The following is an 18,385-nucleotide window of genomic DNA, read 5'->3' on the forward strand; positions in this document are numbered from 1 at the left end:
CGACTCCTGTGACAGAAATGAGACCCCAGTGAACCATCGGGCTGACGTCAGTATGTGGTTTCCTACTGGGACACCCCAAAAAAGGGGGAAGTTCTGTGCAGGAGCATGAAGCGGTTTCTCGGGTAAAGGTTCCTTGTGGGATCTAAAGGAAGGAGGATTTCTTATTTATTTCCGTTCTGAATCTAAGATGATACTTATGAGATGTGAAGGCGTCCTAAAGCAATGATGCTCTGCTTAATACGCATTTGTCTGTTTGTTAATGAAGTTTCCTTTTTTCCAGATGCCAAATCTCAACCAAGTGTTCAGTTTTCAAAAGCCTTAATTAAACTACCCAACAACCACCACATTAACAACGTAACAGGCTATCTCACAGTCCTACAACAGTTTTTGAAAGTGGACAATTTCCTGTATACAACTGGAATTACCCTCAATAAATCAGGTATTATCTCATTTTTTACCTGCTCTGTATTCACAAGGAAGATTACGTAGTAGGGCTGCTTATTAAGATGTTTGGAGGCGATTCCCTTTTACCCAATGAAAGAAAAGTTGTACCAGAATACGCTGCATACCTTCTATCGGGTGAATGGAAAGTTTAATGTGCAGGATGTTTCTTTCCAAGGGAGGTAAAGGAGGTATAGACGATAGTGATACGTTGTATAACTTTGCAAGTTAAATGATGTATTTAAAAAATGAAAATCTGATTGAAAGAAGCGTATACGTGTTTTGATAATCCGACCTTCTATTCAGTCTTACCGGGTCAATTATTATTATTTTTTTTAAAGATTTATTTATTTATTCATGATAGACACATAGAGAGAGAGGCGGAGACACAGGCAGAGGGAGAAGCAGGCTCCATGCAAGGAGCCCGATGTGGGACTCGATCCCGCGACTCCAGGATCGCGCCCTGGGCTGAAGGCAGGCGCCAAACCGCTGAGCCACCGAGGGATCCCCCCGGGTCAATTATTAATGAATAATTGTCGGACATAAAAAAGTTTATAGGTCAAGCAATTTGAAGTTTTTCTATTTGTATTTGATATTTGAAGTTTTTCTGATGTATTTGATATTTCCTGAGAGTAAAATGATATATAGGTATTTTAGAGCAGTTGACCCTTGAACGATGTAGGGTTGCCTCCCCACCCCGTTAAAAAATGGTGTTAAATTTTGATTCTCCAAAAACTTAACTGCTAAGAGCCTGTGGACCAGCAGCCTTAGCAGTGACAGTCGATTAGCACTTATAGGTGTCCTACGTGCTACGTACTGTATTCTTACAATATTGTAAATATTGTAGCACAAAGAGTGCACGTCTGTTCCCTGGGACAGCCTTTGCTGGCTTCCTTCTTGCTCGCTGTGCTCCCCCACCCCCTCAGCACTGGGGACTTACCCCCAAGCTGTCATCTCAAGGTCAGCTTCTTGAGGAAGCCCATGGAAGATCCCTGCCGGAGTTCTCCAGGTGCGAGTTACAGGATGCTCCAAATAAAACCGTGTGCGAGAGGGGGACCCGCAGACCGTGTGGCCGAGGAGGCTTACGTTGCCCCGGAGGCTTCATGGGGACGAGACTCTCGCTTCAGTGAAAAGGGGACCTTAGATACCCTCCCTTCCAGCGTTCCACCTGCTTTTTTTTAATTTATTTTTTTTATTTTTTTTATTTTTCCACCTGCTTTTATTCGGGGACGTTTCTGTTATCCCGAGCGTTCCACTGACATTGTAAAAGTTCTGGAGCAGTGCTGTCGGATGGGAGTGTTCCTGTGCTCTGTCCATCAGGTCATATGGACACCTATGACATATGGTGTCATATGGCAGCTCCTGCCGCACGTGCCCGTTGGGCTCCGGGAGTGGGACTAGTGCACCCAGGAGCAAAAACACTCCTTTCCTCGGAGTTTAAGGCGGCACATGGTGCAGGTGGTCCTGTCCTGGATGGCTTAGGCCTGGAGTTCCGGGAGCATGAATGTGGTGGTTAAAGCGGCCTCCTTCTCATGGTCTTGTCGTCTTTTCCCCTTGTACCCTCCTCCTCTCCTTCCTCGTTGAGTTGGCCTCATCCCAAGTGGTGTTGGCGTGGTGCTCTTATCAGCTTCGGCTGCGTGGACCCCGTGAAGACACTGACGGCGTGGAGCTGGGGGTCGGGGTGGAGTCCAAGCAGTCACCCCAGAAAGCCATGGGCAGCCCGGCTCAGCGGTTGAGCGTGGCCTTCAGCCCAGGGCGTGACCCCGGGGTCCCAGGATCGAGTCCCCACGTCGGGCTCCCTGCATGGAGCCTGCTTCTCCCTCTGCCTGCGTCTCTGCCTCTCTCTCTCTCTCTGTGTCTCTCATGAATAAATAAGTAAAATCTTAAAAAAAAAAGGCATGTTATAAATCATATGTATAATCATACTTTAAATAAGACCTTAGGCAAACAGTATGACCAGGTCTATTAATCCCACTTTCCTCAATTTCCAAGCTCTGAAATCTAAGTGATGCTGTAAACACATAGGAGTCCAAGTTTCATTCATTCTTTCGGTGATGCTGTTAATCAGACGTGTATCACAGCTTATTACCTTTACACCAGCTGAAGATATCGCTGATTTTGTTTCATTTTTTGTCAGGCCTATGAAAACTTGCATTTTGAGTGAGAATGTGTTTTACACAAGGTAACTCAGAGGAGTAGGGCCCGGTCTGGGGTTCTAGGACTTGAAGCAGATGCTCTCGGAGGCAGGAGAGATGGGGTTTTAGGCTCCTGTCTGCCTTGAGGACGCGATACAGTAGAACCTTCCTGTGGGTAGGACACTACTGAGATGTGCTTTTGTTCTCGTCTTGTTGTTGTTTTTTTAATATTTATTTATCTATCTATCTACCTATTTATTATTTATTTATTTATTTATTTATTTATTTATTTATTTATGATAGAGAGATAGAGGGAGAAGCAGGCTCCATGCAGGGAGCCCGACGCGGGACCCGATCCCGGGACCCCAGGATCATGCCCTGGGCCTAAGGCAGGCGCCAAACCGCTGAGCCACCCAGGGGTCCCCTGTTTTGTTGGTTTTTAAAACGTTGAATTAGATTCCAGTGACCTTAAATCACATGACTCTGAAAGAATTAGGTCTCTAGGCTTATATTGATTTGTCGGGTTGTATAACCTCTACTTAGGATATGTTGTAAAATTCTTTAATGAGGATCCAGTATCTATGTGATACTGAAATGGGCAACCCTAGGTGACTAAAGGAATTGGATATCTTAGGCCCGTATTGCTTTGTTATTAATATGTAACTACAGCCTCTGTTGTACATACGGTTTTAATAAACCATCTTCCTTTTTAGGTTTTGAAAGCCTTGAATTGACTCCTCTTGCTGCAGTATGTGTGAAAATATATTCCGGAGGAAAAGAATTAAAGGTGGATGGCTCTATTCAAGTGTCCCTCCCGCTTCTACATACAAATGGCGTAATTGCAGGGGATCCCGTACCTGCCTGGACGTTTGATATGGACATAGGTATGTAAGCTACGTGAAAACGTGTTGAATATTTCCCTTTTGAATGTTTGATCTAAGAAATATGTTTCTGTATTACTGTTAATTTTTTTTCAGCTTTATTGAGGTATAATTGGCAACCTTTAATGTTTATCACAGCCTTAAAATTTAAGGGGTCTTATTTAAAATATGTTAAAATGTGTCATTTATATTTAAATGTTTTATCTTCAGTAGAGCATTAAATCAGTAATGTTGCAATTTTAAGCACTTTAAAATGACTAAAGTTGGCCCGCTTTGATTAATGTAACTGTGGGGAAAATGATATTAATTATATTACATTTAAAAAATAGCATTATTTACTCACATTCCCTTCCTTTTTTTTTTTTTTAAAGCTCTATGCTGGACATGGGGCTTAAACTCACAATCCCGAGATCAAGAGTTAAGTGCTCTATTCACTAAGCCAGACAGCCCCCCCCTCTCCCTCCATGCCTTTTTAAACATCCCTCAAGATCTTTTTTTTTCTTAATAAATTTATTTTTTATTGGTGTTCAATTTGCCAACGTACAGAGTAACACCCAGTGCTCATAATCCCTCAGGATCTTGATCGGCAACATGAACTTGTATCTACAAGGTTGGTTAAGGCAATCCGAGAAACGTATGTTAATTTCATGAAAATAAATAACATCATGTTATTAAGATACAGAGTGGTTATTTAAAAAAACAAAACAAAATCCAAAACAAAAAACCCAGATACCATTATTGACCCCTGAGTTGTTTAGCCTCCTAAGTAGACGTACTTTTTTCCTCCTCTGCTTCTCTTGATATTGTTCTTGTGTCTCTATATAAATAAGATGCGAGTCTTTAAGTTACTTGTAACCCCCTCCAAAAAGGGATATGCTCCATAAATGTTTTGGGTGAGTCAAGATACAGAGCCCAGACAGTTTCACAGGACTTGATTCCTCTCATCTGTTTCCTCCGTGTTAATACCTTTCTGGGATAGGATTTGCCTTCAGAGTGGCAAGAAGGGTGGAAGTGCTCAGGCTTTTATACCCACCGGGGTTAAAGCCCAGTGGAAAGCAAGATCCTTTCCTAGTAGCGATTGCACAAACTCTTGGATTAACTGCAGTTTTAGAATGGAGTTTTCATGCCCATCTCAGAACCAGCCATTGTGTTCTGCAAACAGAATGTACAGATTCATTAAAAAAAAAAAAAGAAAAGAAAAGAAAAAAGGTACAGATTGGTTTTTAGGCTTAAGGTTGTGTGTTGGAGCCCCACACTAATGGGGATTGAAAATAGGGAGCCCATCAACCTTTAAAGGAGATTTGGAATGAGATTTCACTGTAATTAGAAGGGTAGTCAGAAAAAAACAAAAAAACCAAAACCCAAAACAAAAAAAAAAAAAATCCAAATAAATGTTCGCTATAAAAAGTGAATAATAATATACACACGTTTTTAAGAGAGAGTGGAAACTATATGAGTAAAAAAGATAGTTGTAGGGGAAAATGTCTCCTCTCCATGCAATTCTGCACTCAGTACTTCACTGCCGGTCACCAAATGCAGGGCGTGTTTTTCTCACACCGAGCAGTTCTCCAAGAGCTGGATGCCCTAAAATTCTATTCCATTTACATACTATCTACCTGGGATTAGCATCAGATCCCACACGTTAAGGACTCAGTCCCACAAGATTGTCGCCTACCCCCACCTCTGAGGCCAATTGCAAGTCCAGTTTGTCATCCATGCTTCTGACCAACTGGCTAGAAATTGGAGGTCCCCATGACCGTCTCCTGAACTTTGATATCTGCTAGACCAGCTCACAGGAAAACAATTTACTTACTAGATTATCAGTTTATTATTAAAGGATATAAAAGGATATCCTCTCCTCTGGGTGCATCACCCTCCCATCACTTCCACGTGTTGACTAACTGCTTTCTGAACCCTGTAGTTCAGGGATTTTTATATATATTATATATATAAAATATATAATATTTTATATATTCATTATATAGACATGATCCATTGTCATTGACCATTGGTGATTGAACTTAATCTTCAACCCATCTCCCTCCTCTCTCCGAGTGTGTAGGGTGGAGCTGAAAGTGAAAGTTCCAACCCTCTAATCACACGGGGTTTCCCTGGCAACCAGCACCCCCCTCCCTCCCAGGGGACTTTCCAAAAATCACCTGGTTAATATAGACTCAGGTGTGGTTGAAAGTGGCTTGTTAGGAACCACAAGAAGCACCCTTTCCATCTTTTATCACAAGGAAACTCCAATGATTTTAGAAGCTCTGTGCCAGGACTAGGGTCTACGACCACATACAGTATATTACAATCATTAGATTAAAAGCTCTAAGTCCCAGAGTCTAGTCCATTTACCAGCAGTGTGATTCTGAACAAATCATTTATTTGGGCCTGAGTTTCCTAATTTGCTGAATAAAGGAGTTGTTTTAAAACACTTCAAAGAATATCTGTTTTGAGTTCTGATTTATGATTGTTCATCCTGACAAAGGCCTTTGTCTCTAATGTACCTTCCAGTAACAAGTTTTTTGAATTCATCTATCAGGTATAGGTAATGCTGAATTTTAATGTGACTGTTTAAAAACCAATAAGTTGATCCATTTCCATCAAGTTTGTCTTCCTTATTAAAAACACTGTTGTACATGTTGTAGATTTACTGTGCATTGATAAACCAGTGTACAAATATACACTGAACTTCTAAAAAGCTTTGTCATGCTGAACTTTATGAAAGATCTGGGTTTTACTGAATTCTTTTCTCTATGGATGGCATTTTATTAGATCAGATAGCATATAATTTATTTTTTTTGATTTTTGTTTTTTTTTTTAGGTAGGCTCCACCCTGGGCCAATGCAGGGCTTGATCTCACAACCCTGAGATCAAGACCTGAGCTGAGACCAAGAGTTGGACACTTAACCGACCCAGACACCCAAGCACCCCAGATCAGATCGCATCTTTAAAAATATTCTTAAGAATCTGGTTCTAAAAGAGCCATGCCCACAGTAATAGACCGGAAGAGTATTTAATAAAAAATTAATGAGACTGTAAAGCAAACATTATGCGTTTAATCAGAATTCCAGGACAGGTGACAAATAACCACTTACTCATAAATTTGGATTTCACTATACACATCCTTACGACTTATCCCAATATGCCCAATTTAAACATTATTTGGAGCATCATGATTTTCCCAAATATGTGTCCTTTCTTAGTTTATTTATAATGATTTTATTTCCTTTAGTCATAACAAACATTCAAACCATTCTATTGTAGGTATTATAATATGCACTATATGTATATTTTGAAGATTTTGCTTATTTATTTAGAGAGAGAGAACACGTGTGAACATGGGGGAGAGGTAGGAGAGGGAGAGAGAGAGAAGCTCAAGCACACTCCACGCCGAGCGCAGAGCCTGACGTGGGGATCTATCTTACAACCCTGAGCCAAAGCCAAGAGTCGGATGCTCAACCGACTGAGCCGCACAGGCGCCCCAATATGCACTGTATTATGATATAATATTAATGTATATTATCCCATGATAATGTATTTCCAGAGTTTTCATGATTTTTGGAAGAGTCCCACAAAGTATTCTATACATAACGTCAGCAAACTCCTATCTGTCAGCGCTAAAGCTATATAATCTAACTGATTGGTATTTTTTACTTGCCATTTTAGGTGCTTGGGTGAATCATGGCCGGGGAACAGTCAAGGCATATAATAATCACTTAATTTGGACGTACGATGCACCACATTTGGGTTATTGGATAGCAGCTCCACTTCCAGGAACTAGAGGTACTGTAAAGATGAAACAAAAGCAATTTGAAAAAAAAATCCACATAGTCAAACTGGAATTGATATCACCAGGTCTTGATTTTAATTCTAAACATTGCCGCTTACCAACCGGATAATGCTAGAAAAGCTTCTAGTCTCTTGATCTCAGCTTTAGGAAAAGATTAAGCTCAGTGAACTCTAAGGTCCTTTATACCTATGATGTCTGATGAATCTGTAAAGTATAGATTTTTGTTCAAGTCGAATGTCTTAACTTTCCAAGGATTCAACCCACATCAGTTAGAGCCTTGGGTTGCGAGCAACAGGAACAGATCTTGGATAATTACATGAAATATATTAGGATATAGAGAGTTCATAGGATCCCAAGGAAGGCTGAAGAACTAGATTCTAAAAGGCAGGGGTCCTAGGGAACCAAGGCAGCAGGCCTCCTTGACTGTCTTTGCAAGATTGCTGCTGTGCACGTGGCTGACTACGTTTTGCGGTCTTTTCCTCACACTGTTCCCTTGTTTTAGGGATGAAGAATTAGGTTGGCCTAGACTTGGGTCTTGAGCTCTCCCCTGGGGTAGGGGCTGTTGAAAAATTGTGTCCCCATACTGTTTTTAAGATAGGACATGTGATACCCCAAGTGAAGGTTGGCCTGACATCAGAACTGAAGGTGGGCGAAGACTAAGACTTGTCCGCTGGCAATGATCTGTTCGTATTCTAGGACAAATGAATATTTTATTTTTCCTGGATTTAACACGCTGTCAGATTATCTATAGGATTTGTCATAAGGAAATCACACTTGCATCTTGAGTTGTATAAAGCTCTCAAACTCCCAAAATACTTGGACATCGCATGCCGTAAGGTCTTCTAACCTGTGCTGGTGTGGACTGGTGACGGCACGGGCCTGCTACCGCTTGACGGGCCTTTTGGGCGCTCGAAGGCATCATCTGAGTTGCTTCTTGGCTTTCCCTGTTGCCGGCTTTGCTAAACCCACTTTGCAGCCTTCGGCATCTTCTTGCTCTTTTATCTCATTTTCCTTTTCTCCTTTAACCTGTGAGTTGGTTTATTTATCAAAACAAAACAAAGCAAAACCTTCACTTTAGTGAAGCGTTGGGGGAGTGAGGGTTGAATGTGTGTGTTGTTCCTACATCTTTTTTTTTTTTTTTTAAGATGTTTTATTTATTTATTCATGAGAATACAGAGAGAGAGAGAGAGAGAGAGAGAGGCAGAGACACAGGCAGAGGGAGAAGCAGGCCCCATGCAGGGAGCCTGACATGGGACTTGATCCCGGGTCTCCAGGATCACACCCCAGGCTGAAGGCGGCGCTAAACCACTGAGCCCCCCGGGCCGCCCAGTTCCTACATCTTTCATCACGTGTCAAGAAATTTCCTTTGGTTTATTGAGGGTCTTGGCTCCTGTCTGAGAGGCAGCTGCACCCTGGCTGTTTTGTGCTGGTCGGGGACAGCCCCCTGCACCCCCTGACCCAGGATGTGGGTGACGTTTTACATACGTTCGTTCCTCTGCAGCGTTCTAGCCTCTAACTGTATGGCTGCCTGTTAATAATTTGAAGGGTCTCAGTTCTTTCTGAAAATGTCTTTTTTAATAGTTTCTTTTCTTTTCCATTTTATATTGGCAACCTCTGAATTTTAAACGATGCCAGGTAATGAGATGTTTTCTTATTTCAGTGAAACCAAAATTTAGTATTCTGATAGAAGAAACATGAGCCCTTAACCATTATGATCAAGGATCATAACAGGGACGTTGTCCCGGTTTTTGTTTGAACTTCGTGCTTATGAGATTATTTATTCAGAAACCAGAGGGTGGTTACTTTTGTTCTTCATGATGCAAAATATCCTGCAGTCGTGCCAGCTGTCTGTCCTTATTTCATTCTAGATTTGCAACTGTAATGAAATATTGATGAATAAGAGCAATTAATATTTAATACTTCAACTAAATCCAAGTGATTTCACTTCTAATAAAATAACCTAAGGAACATTTGCATTTCATATATATATATATAATTTATATATATACATACATAAATTACATTAAAGTTAAATTACATATAATTACATTATTACATATTACATATATTGTAAATGTATTACATATAATAGTATTACATATACTATTGCATATACATATACTGTAATAGTATTACATATAATTACATTTTATCAAATTACATGTAATTGCATTATATATATATAAATTACATTAAAGTTCTTATATATATAATATACCTGAAACCAATTTATAAAAGATGACTATGAATTACAAAAGCTAAATAATTTTCTAAAGCAGGTGGAAGTTTTGTGTTAGCTTATACGTCAGAAGAGCTTTTGTGTGAATCAGAGTACTAAACTGCAAGTGTGGGATTCCCATTTAATGTGAATTAAGTAGCTTCTGGTGATGCTTTTGAAAAATCCACCTGCAAGTGCATCACGGTCAGATGAACATTATACTAGAAATATAGGTAGCTTTATTGTAGCTCTGGCTTTGCCAGTAAATATCTGGCTGAGCTTGAAAACAGGTACTTACCCATTGTAATATTAGTTTTCTTATTTCTAAATTGAGGAGTTGCGTATGATGATCTCTAATATCCCCCGCCCCCCCCCCCCCGATTTTAGATTATGAGTAAAATCACATTTTGTAAAATAAAAATTGGTCCTCCGATGGACTAGTGTCTGTTGTGCTAGAGCTACTTAAAATTCGGTTGATAATATACTAAATCTGTTTTTTAAGTTAATCTTGAACAGAATTCCTTGGAAAATAAGTAGAAGAAATTAAAATCAAGTAGTTTTTCATAGATTGCTATAGTAGACTTTAATAAACAGGTACTTACGACTGTTTTTAAATACACATTTAAATACACATTTTCAAATATATTTCACTTAAATATATTTAAGTGAAAATATAATTCTCTGCCTTTCTCTTTTTAGGCATGCACGCGCATGCACACACACACGGAGATGCGTACTTTTTGCTATTGTCATACATATAAAATTTGGGGGGAAACCCAACAGTATCAGCATCACATTTCCATTGGAATCCTGTGCAGTGAAAAGCTGTTAGCGTCTCTCTGCCGGGGAAACATATGTTCATGTGCCCTTAGGAGAAGTTGAGTTTCACCCACTTATTCTCAAACTTCACTCCGTTGCAGCTCTGGATCCTGAGTAAGGATCTGCAGATAGAACTGTTCCCCTTTTTCTTTTCTCTTTGAAGGAATGCCCTGTTGCTCAGCGCGGCCCCCGGTTGTCCATCAGACACGATGAGCCCTTTGTTACCACTTCCCGGCTGTGTAGGAAAGTGTGGCCTGTTCTTGCATGACCTCCCAGTTTCATTCAGCAGCAGTGGTGTTCCTACAGCGGACACCTTCCGGCTGCTTCTCATGTGCTGAGCACCTGTGCTACCTTTTCAGTCCTTGCAACAACCCCCGTAGGTGAGACCTGACAGGAACCGAGACACCAATTTGCCCAAGAAAAAAAAAAAAAAAGGAGAAAGTTACAGAGAAATAAGTGGTGATGTTGGGGTTCGGGTGCTTCTCTAGAGGAAGGGCTTGCTCTACACTCACGTGAAGTCCCAGGGACGTTTCCTAAAGGCTCCTCAAGGCGCTGAAGGGTCACGTGGGGATGGGGGCGGGGGGGTCTGAAGGCTAAGGTAGCAGCACGTACCTTCTTCCCCTCTGTCGGTAGTATTTTCCTCCTTCCTCCCCACCACATCAGGCTTTATACATGAAGTCTCCTGCATGGAGCAGGGGGGCGCTTTCTGTTCCTCCCCAGAGGGGGATGAAGGTGGGAGAAAGGTATATATTTAAAGAAAATTAAACTTTACTATTAAGTTTCTCTTAAAAAAGAAGAGTGAGCCTAGGATTCTGGCTCCAGAGTTTGTTGCATAACCAAACACTGCTTCTCCCAAACCCGTACAACTCCCATTAGTACTTTACTTTTATCAAATTGGATGATGCAAAAGCTAAAGGATCTGAAGACCTTGTGATCCTCAGTCTTTCCTGGTGTCCCTGGTGAAGCTGAAAGCCTCATTCTGGACATTTCTCACGGCAGAGGTTGCTAGAAATCCAGTTGTCTCCTCGTTCTCGTCACCTTATCATCCTGAGCACGTCCTAGGCTCGGGCTGAGAACCATCGGTAGCCTTGTGGTACACGGGGGCCGTCTTGGTGACGCCAAAACTGGCTGCCTCCTCATTAGTTGCCTTTATTTACGTGCAGAATCTTTAATAGCCTGCAGCTGATCGCCCCAGTGCACTAACCTGCCTTTACTGCAGTTCGGCAGACGACGGCCGCAGTGTGTATCCGAATTCTCACACGGGAAGGTAGACGGTCCTTTGTGCCTCGGCGTGGCGTCTTCTCCATCTGCAGGCCAGGCTGAAGGAAGAGCAAACCCCGAATCCTTCAAGTCCCCCACATTTGGATTCTTTCTTTCTTACCTACTTACCTTGGCAAATTGTTTTGAATGTATCTTTAAAACATCTCTTTAGGGGCTCCCGGGTGGCTCGGTTGGTTAAGTCTCTGCTTTCAGCTCCGGGCATGATCTTGGGGTCCTGGGATTGAGCCCCAGGTCAGGCTTTTTGCTCAGCGGGGAGTCTGCTTCTCCCTCTCCCTTTGTGCTCTCTCTCTCTCTGTCTGTCTCTCTCTCAAATAAAATCTTTAAAAATAACTTATTTTTAAATTGCATATAGCTGGGAGGACTGGGTGGCCCAGCGGTTTAGCACCTGCCTTCGGCCCAGGGCGTGATCCTGGAGACCCGGGATTGAGTCCCACGTTGGGTTCCCTGCAGGGAACCTGCTTCTCCCTCTGCCTGTGTCTCTGCCTCTCTCTCTCTGTCTCTCTCAATCTCTCTCTCTCTGTGTCTCTCATGAATAAATACATAAAATCTTTAAAAAAAATAATAAATTGCATATAGCTAATGAGTCGACCCTCCCTACTAACATTCTATTCTAAAACCTCTTTGCACAGAAATATTTTCTCCTACTTTATTCTGCCAGATATTTTGCTACCGTACAACTTGGGTCAGTTTTGCTGCCTCCTGAAGCAAATTTCCCTCACTGTCTGGCCTGGAAGCCAATATCAAGACTGTTGGGCTTGGCCTGGTTTTGTGCATCATTTGTTCTCCTTCCAGAACGTATAGGCTGAAGGAAGGGCAGCACTTTGGGATACACTGTCCATAATTAGAGGATCTCAGCAAGATGGCAGGGCCGTGTTATGCAGCCTTGGTTAAGGTGCTCACATTTCATTGAGCACAAGTCAACTGATGAAGCCCAAAACGTAGGGAACAGACGTTCCACCCACAGGGAAGCCCGCCATTGGGATGGGAACCACCAAACACAACTGTGTACACATACGCCTTTCCCAGAATAGGACCTGGTTGAAAATTTGATCTAAAATAATGTATTTTGGGATCCCTGGGTGGCGCAGCGGTTTGGCTGCCTGCCTTTGGCCCAGGGCGCGATCCTGGAGACCCGGGATCGAATCCCACATCAGGCTCCCAGTGCATGGAGCCTGCTTCTCCCTCTGCCTATGTCTCTGCCTCTCTCTCTCTCTCTCTCTCTCTCTGTGACTATCATAAATAAATTTAAAAAATTAAAAAAAATAAAATAATGTATTTTCTCCATTTGTTTATATTGAAATATTTAGGTTCAGGTATAAATGGAGACTCAAGGGACATAACTGCCTACCACACGGTGTTTCTCACAGCCATATTAGGAGGAACAATCGTCATTGTCATTGGATTCTTTGCTGTACTTCTTTGTTATTGCAGGTAAGAAAAATACTACTATGTATAAACACAGAAAACTATCCAATTACAGCCTCATGTCTGTGTGTTCTGGGAATCACAAAGTATGAAAGTCAGTACTTGGATCTTTTCAAGATGTAGATTGAAATAAAAGAGGATAGACTCAACAGTGGCATTGCCTATATACACGCGTATCTTGAGATTCTTAAAAAAATGAGTCTTCTAGACCGTAAGTTTTAAACACTTTTTGCCACCTCTTCTACTCCAGGGATAAGTGTGGTACTCCACAGAAAAGAGAAAGAAATATCACTAAACTCGAAGTACTCAAGAGAGACCAGACAACTTCAACAACACACATAAATCACATCAGTTCGGTCAAAGTCGCGTTAAAAGCCGAGGACAAGTCACAGTTATTTAATGCCAAAAACTCCTCCTATAGCCCTCAGAAAAAGGAACCATTGAAGGCAGAAGCGGAAGAAAGAGTTTCCATGGTAAAGACTCGGGACAATTTTAAGATCTACAATGAGGATGTTTCATTTCTATCCGCCAATCCAAACAGTTACTCGAGGAGCCCAGCACAGTCTTTGGAGCCCAGCGTAGGGTCCAAACAGCCGAGACCTATTAACAGCAATCTGGCTTCATCTCTAGGTGAGGCTCAGGAGGAAAAGCGGTATCTCACAGGTAAGGAAGAGGGATACGGACATTCCCACATCCCCGAACAGCTTATGCATATCTACAGCCAACCCATTGCCATCCTTCAAACGTCGGACCTTTTCGCCACTCCTGAGCAGTTACCTACGGCCAAGTCAGCCACTTTGCCACGAAAGGGACAGCTGGTCTATGGCCAGTTGATGGAACCGGTCAGTAGGGAGAGTTTCACACAGACATTACCCAAAATGCCGGTGCATTCTCATGCACAGCCCCCGGACGCCAGGGAAGAAAAGATCCCACTGGAAGGCCAGCAGAGCTTGCCATCCCAGACTTCCGATTGGAGCCGGTATTCCAGCAGCTTACTCGAATCTGTTTCTGTTCCCGGAACGCTGAACGAGGCTGTTGTGATGACTCCCTTCTCATCAGAGCTGCAGGGGATCTCGGAGCAGACCCTCCTGGAGCTGTCCAGGGGAAAGCCGTCCCCGCATCCCAGAGCGTGGTTTGTGTCTCTCGATGGAAAACCGGTCGCACAAGTGAGACATTCCTTTATAGACCTGAAAAAGGGCAAGAGAGCCCAGAGCAACGACACGAGTTTGGACTCTGGGGTGGACATGAATGAGCACCACTCAAGCAGAAAGCTCGAGAGGGAGAAGACTTTCATCAAGAGCATGCATCAGCCTAAGATCCTTTACTTAGAAGATTTAGACCTGAGCAGTAGTGAGAGTGGGACTACCGTGTGTTCCCCCGAGGACCCAGCGTTAAGGCACATCCTCGATGCAGGGAGTGGAGCCATCCTGGAACACCCCGGGGAGGAGTCTCCGGGAAGGAGAGGCACCGTCGAAGACCTTGAGGCCAGTATCTCCCCCACCAGAAGAAGGGGCAGACCAGCACTAGCCAAAAGAGACAGCAAGACTAATATCTGGAAGAGGCGGGAGGAACGCCCCCTGATTCCCATAAATTAGCCCGTCGCGAGGGTGGCCGTGTCCGTGCCGCCTCGCTTGGTCTCGCTTCCTGCACGTTGCTGGGTGAGCCTCGGAGGACGTGGAGGCCGAGCCGTCCCGTGGGCCCTGGACATGTCTCAAGGGGAGTAAATAGCAAACTGGCAGTTCACTGATGACAGACGAAGATACCAAGGGATGCTTTTTCTGGCCTGTTCGTTTATTTTTGCGGGGTGAATTGGAAGGATCCAGGAGTTCAAAATGTAAAATAGTTTCAAGACGTTAGTTCTCTGAAGATGTTGCTCACGTAGCCAACGTAGCCCTCTCTTAAGAATAACCGTGAAGTGTGTACTCCCAAGGTGGCCTCTGCCTCGATGCTGCCCCCGCGGACCCTTCGGGACCGCAGCTGCGCTCCGGGCAGCGTCACCGTGAAACGCTGCCCCGTGTGCTCCTCTGCCTGCAGGTGGAAGTAACCACACGTGTTTTGAATTGATGTTGCCCTAGAATGTAAAGGCCAACCACGATTCCCTGCTTTGTGTGAACAGCATGTGTGTCACCCCCCAAACGAATCTTAACTCCTGCAAGATGGGCAAGAAGCAACTCGGTTGTCAGAGAGGGAAACACCAGCTCTTTGGTTGTTTGGGATATGACTTCACAGGATAAATGATAAGGGGTTAACTTGTTACTTATAAGTCATCCTGAATTTTCTATTTTTCCCTGCTTCTATAGTGAAATGAGCTTAGCCGTCAAGGAAAACTTTTATCGATCTGAAAAAAAAAAAAAAAAAAAACAACAATCAAACACCGTATCTTGAATTTAACAGTCACTGGTACATGTAGGCTAAAATCAGCTTTAAGATATTTTTTTCTATTCCTCCCCCCCACCCCCAGTTCACCTGTTTAAAGACTTTTAAACTTCATTTAAAAAATTAATACTTTTGTGTTCATTAAGACCTTTCAGTTTATTAACAAAACACGTGAAACTAAAGGAAATAAACATTTATTATTTTTTTTAATGTCGACAAGCAGGAAAAGAAATTCTATTTCCCTGAGACTCAGAAACACCTTCAGAATATTAGGTATGTATCCAGATGTTTTTCTCTTGACGTTCTTAAAAGATGTTTTAGAAAATGTTTCAATTTAATGGAGAAGTAAGGGACGCCCAGGTGGCTCAGCGGTTGAGCATCTGCCTTCGGCCCAGGGCGTGATCCTGGAGACCCGGGATCGAGTCCCGCGTCGGGCTCCCGGTGCATGGAGCCTGCTTCTCCCTCTGCCTGTGTCTCTGCCTCTCTCTCTCTCTCTCTCTCTCTACCCCCCTGCATCTCTCATGAATAAATAAATAAAATCTTAAAAAAAAAAGTCTTTTTAAAATCACTTTTAGCATTTGCAAATTTCTTCCTAGTTTTAGAAGTAATATATTCATGTCCTTTTCACCATAGCAAAGGATTCAGAATGAACACACTCAACAGCTGTTTTTAATTATAATTGTCTTCAACTCTGAGTCATCATTCATACGTCCTAAAAATAAAGCTCTTTGTTAATTAAAATCAACTCATCCCATTTTCCTTAAAATGTCCATGAAGGCAAATATCTGAAGCAGCTTCCCCTTTCCTTTGGGGGGAAAAGTAAAACTAAATGACTTTCTTTCTCATCTTCTTCTATTCAACATGGGAACCCGTGTTCGTTCAACATAGACAACCAAGGCGCATCAACAAGTTGAGAGAATCAACGTCGGTCCTATTAGCATTAGTCAAACTACACCTGGATAGTCCATGAAAGACAACAGCTTTTTTTTCCCCCCAGGATAGTAGACTTCAGCCAGTTTTTTCCTAGAATTACTTCAGTTTTTCCTATAACACCAAACCTGTCAGATCATACTCCTTTCTGTATTAACCCAAAGAACCTAAAAACCTAGGTAAAAGTTTGCCATATTTTACCCAATCCATAGAAGAGAGAAATATTTGGGGTAATACCTAGGTTTAGTTTTTTGAGGAGGAGGTTTCTTATTTGTCTACAGAAAGAGGCATTAAAAGTGGCATACACGACGATGACTTGGAAAAGGTTACGGAGTTAGTGCTCTGCTGAAGTGCCTTTGATACAGACTTGCTTTATCGGAGGATATGATAGCATCTTTCTTTAATGTGCGTTTTCTTTCTGTTGGCCAAATTAAGCGGATGTGCAGTTTTTGTTCATTAAAAAATACAGACCTCGCGTTTCATGTTGGAACAATGAATTTTGCATGCAGGTAACGCTTGTGGGTTTTTTTTTTTTTTTTGGATCCAGTTTATATTGATGAATTATGGTGGAATGAAGCTAGAAACTATAGAGTAAAATGTTGTACTTCGATATATTAAGTTTATATTTTCCCCACCTTTAAATAAAACTGTTCCACCTTTTAGCTCGGTAATGGAATACACACGATAGAAGGGTATACCGTTCAACTATGCCACGTACTCATTCTCCTATAAAGGAAACGAGAAGATGTATCCCCAGGGTCTTTGCTAGAAATTTTTTTGGTTTCAGGAGAAAATCTTACTTTCTTTTATACGCTGCACATTCTGTTCTCAATGGGGAAGTATCGGCAATTTACCTTTTTTAATGATCAAAAATGTGTAACTTCTCGTTTGTGAGTAGTTCACAAATTTCCTGTTAAAAAGCTGAAGCCATCTACTTTTTCTTAACCCAAGTAATAATAAGCCGACGGTGTTCACAACTTTCTTAAATTTTTAAATGGAAAACCAACAGTTTTTTGCAAATGTAACTCTTGGGAATTTTGATCACAAATTGTTAACATTTGTGGATCCTTTGTATATACTTTGGATATATCTTAAAAGCAAAATTATCCCTCAATTAACTGATGGATTCGTTTACTAAAGCACAGCTATATGTATTTTTGAATACATATTATGATCTTGAGACTTTATAAAATCAATTTTTATGGCATTTATGCAGTTGTATAGGGTTTACGCCCTTTTATAATATGCAGTATACCACGAAGGTCACAAATGTTGAGGAATAAAAGCACTTCTTTGCTTTGGCAATCATTTTCAGATCACTTTCTGTGTTTGGATCCTCTGATATCAATACATACAGAGTTTTAGGAATCCGTGGGTCAAATACTGTCCCTCAAAACTTCCCACAAAGGTGAAGCTCAAAGTTCGTATTCACTTGTAGGGAATGAGTCCTGCGTTCACCCATGTATTGGCACCGTAAAGAATTTGACCATGCTGATTTCCATCTCAGACCCTAAGTTGACGTATTGCCCTCTTGTTTTTAAGTATTTCTATCTTTTGTATTTCAACAGAGGAATCTCACATTTCACTGTATTTATTGCCATTATTACTATATTTACTGCTGAAAACTGTAACAATCTGAAGATTTGTAAAATGTTAAACATAGTTCATTAAAGATAATAAATCTAAAAATGTCCTTGATGCATTTTTTTTTTTTTTTTTTTACTTATTTTAGAGGGGAGGGAGGGGCATAGAGAGAGGGAGAGACAATCCCAAGCAGACCCCATGCTGAACCTGGAGCCTAATTCTGATCTTGATTCCATGACCCTGAGAACACAACTCAAGTGGAAACCAAGAGTCGGACATTAAACCAACTCCACCACCCAGGCATCCCCTTAATATATTCTTTAATTTTGGGTAAACTACAAAAAATTCCTGCCTAAACTGTCATTTAATCTAATAAATAATCAATGATTACTTTTTCCATTATTACACTCCCGGTGGCAAAATGAATATTATTTGCATACCCTTTGTTTATATAATAAACTTGATTTCTCTCTGTATTTCATATTCTCCAAAGTTCACGTTTTTA

General features: G+C 41.7%; 1 protein-coding gene across 1 annotated transcript in view; it reads left to right on the top strand.

Moving 5' to 3' along the window:
• Nucleotides 1-17,985, top strand: part of FAM171B (family with sequence similarity 171 member B) — a 62,655-nt gene extending 44,670 nt beyond the window's left edge. The window contains exons 4-8 of the mRNA XM_025460435.3: nt 281-439; nt 3,290-3,460; nt 7,124-7,240; nt 12,873-12,996; nt 13,241-17,985. Coding sequence (XP_025316220.3) covers nt 281-439; nt 3,290-3,460; nt 7,124-7,240; nt 12,873-12,996; nt 13,241-14,585 — 1,916 coding nt within the window. The 3' untranslated portion in view covers nt 14,586-17,985. The remainder of the gene's footprint in view (nt 1-280; nt 440-3,289; nt 3,461-7,123; nt 7,241-12,872; nt 12,997-13,240) is intronic.
• The last annotated feature ends 400 nt before the right edge of the window (nt 17,986-18,385 follow it).

This window comes from Canis lupus, chromosome 36, assembly GCF_003254725.2.
Source record: "Canis lupus dingo isolate Sandy chromosome 36, ASM325472v2, whole genome shotgun sequence".
Taxonomy (NCBI): Eukaryota; Metazoa; Chordata; class Mammalia; order Carnivora; family Canidae; genus Canis; species Canis lupus.